This window comes from Lathyrus oleraceus, chromosome 4, assembly GCF_024323335.1.
Source record: "Lathyrus oleraceus cultivar Zhongwan6 chromosome 4, CAAS_Psat_ZW6_1.0, whole genome shotgun sequence".
NCBI classification, from domain to species: domain Eukaryota; kingdom Viridiplantae; phylum Streptophyta; class Magnoliopsida; order Fabales; family Fabaceae; genus Lathyrus; species Lathyrus oleraceus.
Window position 1 is genome coordinate 33,766,294 of NC_066582.1, and position 5,510 is coordinate 33,771,803.

At 35.9% G+C, this 5,510-nt stretch overlaps 1 protein-coding gene across 1 annotated transcript in view; it reads left to right on the plus strand.

The window, feature by feature from the left end:
- The window catches only part of LOC127135135 (IQ domain-containing protein IQM1), a 687-nt gene extending 331 nt beyond the window's left edge, over positions 1 to 356 (plus strand). The window contains exon 1 of the mRNA XM_051061933.1: positions 1 to 356. This exon is cut by the window's left edge and continues 331 nt beyond it. Coding sequence (XP_050917890.1) covers positions 1 to 176 — 176 coding nt within the window. The 3' untranslated portion in view covers positions 177 to 356.
- The last annotated feature ends 5,154 nt before the right edge of the window (positions 357 to 5,510 follow it).

The window sequence follows — 5,510 nt, forward strand, 5'->3', positions numbered from 1 at the left end:
CAACTAAAATTCAAAAGGTTTACAAGGGTTACCGTACTAGAAGAAAGCTTGAAGAATGTGCAGTGTTAGTGGAAGAAAGTTGGCAGAAGCTATTGGATTTTGCTGCTCTTAAAAGGAGTTCTGCTTCATTCTTTGATGTTCATTCAGAAACTTATGTTCAGAAACCTGAAACCTAAAACTACTGCTTCATTCTTTAAAATGGAATAAAATAAAGCTACTATCATATTAGTATTTTTTGAAAATTTCAAGTAACCAATAGTTTGGTGTATAATTTTAAATTATAATTGTTGCTGTGGATGTTGCGATTACGGTCATTGCGGTTGTTGGGATATGTATTGTGGTCGTTGTGACATAAATTTTGATTATGAGACGATCTAAATACAATGTAAAACACTTAATATAAGAGAGAGAGAGAGAGAGAGAGAGAGAGAGAGAGAGAGAGAGAGAGAGAGAGAGAGAGAGAGAGAGAGAGAGAGAGAGAGAGAGAGAGAGAGAGAGAGAGAGAGAGAGAGAGAGAGAGAGAGAGAGAGAGAGAGAGAGAGAGAGAGAGAGAGAGAGAGAGAGAGAGAGAGAGAGAGAGAGAGAGAGAGAGAGAGAGAGAGAGAGAGAGAGAGAGAGAGAGAGAGAGGTTAAAATAGTTTTTTAAAAGATTACAAGTGAATAATAATTTAACCCCCTACCCTAACACACTAAAGTACAACCTATATATAATCTCCTATTATATGTATGTCATGATGATGATAACACTGATACATGACATTCATAAATGTTACATGACAAAGTACATAACTAACTTAAGTCATTTGCATACTCGAACATACTTCGACTACTGTATGTTAGACCAGACTTTTTGACTAAAACATATGCTACCCCTGTCGATACTAAAGTTCTATTTAAAGTACCACAAAACTCCACCTTGGAACAAAATCTACAACATCAAAGGAATAAGCTAACTATCATCATGCAACTTTATTAGCTGCATCTAGAGGAAGAACTTGTTACTAGGTAAAGACTTGATGGTCATATGAGCAACATTATCTTCAGTAGAAACCTTCAGTACTTTCATTACTCCTTTCTCGATTTTCTCCCCGGTGAAATGCAGCCTAAATCAATGTGCTTGGTTCTTTGATGATATGAGAAATTCTTCGACGGATGTATGACACTTTGACTATCAAATTTAATAGTGATAACTTGACCTTGAAATTTCAGTTCTTTAACAAACCCTTCAAGCCACAACGCTTCTTTCAAAGCTCCACTGATTGATAAGGCAACAATATTCTGAAGAGAAGCTTTCCAACTGATGGATGTGCCAAACATAGTAAAAACATATCCAGAAAGAGATTTTCTGGTATCCATATACCCCGCATAGTCAGAGTCGAAAAATCCTTGGATTCAACTTTATTATCACTCATGGATCCACCATAAGCCAATACCATACTCAGGAATTATTTTATGTAACTCAGAATCCAGTTCAAGGCTTGCTAGTGTGCCTTCCAAAGATTGACCATATATCCTTACAAGGCTCACTCCATGTGCTATGTCTGGCCTCGTACAAACCATATCATACATCAAAGAACATATTATACTAGGACTTTGAGTCGTACTCAGCTTGAATTGAGGATTTGTTGGTGTTACAACAGGATTTGAATTCGACATACCAAATTTGTCGAGAATCTTCTTTAGGTCTATGTCTTGTGACACGCATAATCTTGACTACTTTCTATCTCTTTGGATGTCAATCCCAAGAATCTTGGAGGTAGATCCCAAATCCTTCATGTAGAACTCCTTATCGATTTCAGCCTTCACCTTCACTACATCCTCGACACTATTGATTGCTGAGGATGTCATCCATATAAGGAAACAAAATAACAAATGAACTTCCAGATTGAAATCTTGAGTAAACACAATGGTCGAATTGGCTCCTAGTTAAACCTATGTGTGCCATGAACTTGTCAAATCTCATATTCCATTGTCAAGGAGATTATTCCAGTCCATATAATGACATATTTATCTTGAACACATAATATTCCTGTTCTCTTTCTGCATACCCTTCAGGTTTCCTCATCGTGATTGTTTCATCTAGATCACCATACAAGAAGGTTGTCTTCACATCCATCTGTTCAAGTTCTAGGTCAAACTTTTCCACCATGGCTAATAACATTCTAATGCGTATATACTTTACAACAGGTGAAAACACATGATTGAAGTCGACTATTTCTTTCTGAGTGAACCTCCTAGCAACCAACCTTTCCTTAAATTTCTTCGACATCACTCCTTTAATTCCTTCTTTAACCTTGAAAATCCACTTACAACTGCTTAACCTGGCCCCTGCAAGTTTCTTGATCAGATCCCAAATGTTTTTATCATGAAGAGATTTCATCTCATCATCCACGGCTTTTAGCCATTCAGTCTTATTTCTAATTCTCACAACTTCCTCGTAGTATCTAGATTCTTCATCAAGAACCTCACTTGCAGAGATTAAGGAAAATGTTATGAGATCTGCATAACTAAGTCTCTGAGGCGGGTTGATGACTCTTCTCAACTTGTCTATTGCCAGCAGGTAGTCATTATCACTCTCATCGTCTTCATCAGCAACTTTTGCTTATTCTTCGACTTCATTTGAGTTATGCAATTCAACATCACTATGCCCCACCTGTACATGAATCTCTTCATATTCTCGCTCGTTTTCAAAGACTTTTCATTTCGACCAACGTCATCAATTTTCTTGAACTCCAATTCTGCTTCATTGGAAACTACATCACGACATGTGATACACCTTCTGTGACCTAGTTCTAGGAACCACAACTTATAGTATTTAACTCTCTCGGGATACCCAAGGAACATGCATCTCAGAGCTCTAGGTTTGACTTTGTCTTGCCTAATGTATGCATAAGCTACACAGTTAAACACTCTAAGTCTATCGAGATTAGGTGGATGTCTCGACCATACTTCTTCATGCGTCTTCATATCAAAGGTAGTCGAGGAAAACCTATTTACCAGGTATGCTTGTCATACCCTAATTTTACCCCTAAGATTCCACCTATCATATCATTTACATTTCAACCAAGATCACAAGCATGATATCCTTTTAACCTTCACCTCTTTGGGTTTTTCTTTGTGGGATATCATCAAGCACCCTTTGTGTTTTCTTTTTACCTTTTTGCTTGCTTGCATTTTAACTTTGCTAACCTTATTCAAAATACAAAAATAGGGACTTGCAATCAAAGGATCAAGTTTGGTTTCTAAATTAGTGTTTTGATTCCCAAGGTCAAAGTTTTGTCAACAAGAGGGACACAAGAGCTTCTACTTTAAGGCATGACCTATAATCTTAGGTCACATTCATGTCAAGCTTCATTCAACATCATTTGATCAAGAGAAGTTCAAATTTGGTGCATGTTTTCAAAGTTGATTCAAGTATGGTTCATGTGTTTATTTCCATGCCATCTCCATCTAGTTCTCAAGCAATTAGAAAGATTCTTTAAAGGTCAATCAAGTTTCCTTCATTTGGTATTCAAGTGTTCATCATTGGGACTTTCGATGCAAGAAATGGAAAGCAATCACAAGTTGGCACATGTTTGGTTGACCTAACATCAAGTATGGCATGTCACTTGATCCAAACATCATAGCTCTCTCATTTCTCAATATTTTTGGAATATACTTTGAGCCAAATTTCACATTTTAACTCCTCTACAACTTTGCTTCAAGGGTCAAACATAAATTTTTCCTCTAAGTCCATCAATTTTTGAATTGGCCAAGATGCCCATTTATGCACAAAAGTAAGTGCAAGACCTGGTCGACCTAATGCCTGACCTAGAATTTCAGGTCACGACCCCAACTTTCCATCCATGCCATTTTCAACTTAAGCATCCGTTTGATTTGATTCTTTTTGCATCTGATTACTCACCAAGGGGAGATCATTTGGCATAAAGAATATCTCAAAACGTACGAGTGAATCTCATTTGGCCTAAGCTCCAACATGGTACCATGGACCCTATTCTTGTGCTAGTTTCAGGTCATGAAATTCATGCCAATATCAAAATGGGACCACCTGCACATGTGCAACCTCTTTGACAAAGCAAAACGCATCTGAACAAGCACAAAACATCTGGTTTCAAGTGCTAATTCATGCATTTCATGTCTCATTTCACACACTTTGCAAATCATCAAAACTCTGACCTAATTCACACGAATTGGCCTCCATTTCACACGTACCATGATCTCATATCATTTCCTATAAATAGAGGAAGCTTTTGCCTTTATTTGAAAGCTTTGATAGCCAAAGAAACTCTAAAACCATTTAAACTAGATACCTCAAGAAACTACTTAACCATTTCTTCGATACAAGCTCTTTTAGCTTCAAATCTTCACCCAGAATCATTCATCGGCACCTTCTGAAGCTGACTGAACCATTGCCTTGGCTTGAAACACCTTGGAACCTGACTTCCAAAACCACCAAATTTTACCTCTGAAGCTTCAACGGGAATGGTAGATACGAGTAACCTCCCGAGCAAACAAATTACCAATGTTTTCGTCGTGATTCACTCATCAAAAGCCCTAAACTACCTTAAATTTATATTGCATATTAATCATCTAATTTTACTTTGAAGAACTAGGGTTCTTCGTTTTCTTGAGCAAATTGTCTTTGCTCAGAGTCAATCAATGGCTCTGATGCAAAGATACATGAATGATGATGTGTTGTGAAGCTAACTCCATGCTTGGGTGTTGTTAAAAACATGAGTTCATGGATTTGCAGAAAACCAGTTCAAGGTTGAAGAATAAGTGGTTCGCGTGTGATTTAAACCTTCCAGCCAATAGGATCACGCTAGCGCTTTTTTTCAAATTCAATATCCGTTGGCGTCTTTTTCAAGTATTTCTTTTATTTTAGTTTTCATTTTAATTTCCTTTTCTTTTCTGATTTAATTCTGATTGATTTTTAATTATTTTTTTCTCAAATTTTTTAATAGAAAATCCATAAAAATATTTTGCACCCTCATTTATTTTGTTTCATAATTTTTAAAATCATTTTAGCATTTATTAATATTTTGTTTCATTTTTCTTTTTAATTTTAATTTTCAATTTTATTATTGATCATTTTCAAACATTCTGAGATCCAACTTTTGAGACTTATTTACTTGTGTTTTTCTTGACTTTCTCTATTTTTTTCAACCATTTCTTTTATGTTTTGGTGCTTGATTTGAATTTTCTCTTTAATTTCCCTTTTTAATCAATTTTAAAATCTTTTTTTGATTAATTTTCGTATAACTTGATGTTTGAGCTTGAGTTGTTGACTTGGTTGATCAATGCTTTTACATTTCAAGTCATTCATAGATGGACTCTTAGGTTGATTTAATCTTCTCTAATTCAATATGCTGATAGATGATCATTTTATCATATTTTTGGCATTTTGAGTTAGTGATAAATCATCCCTAGGCTGTACCATATGTTTGGGTCCCTTGACTTGTTTGATAGTGGATCCTAAGTCAAACACTTGAGCTTGCTTTCATCTTGCC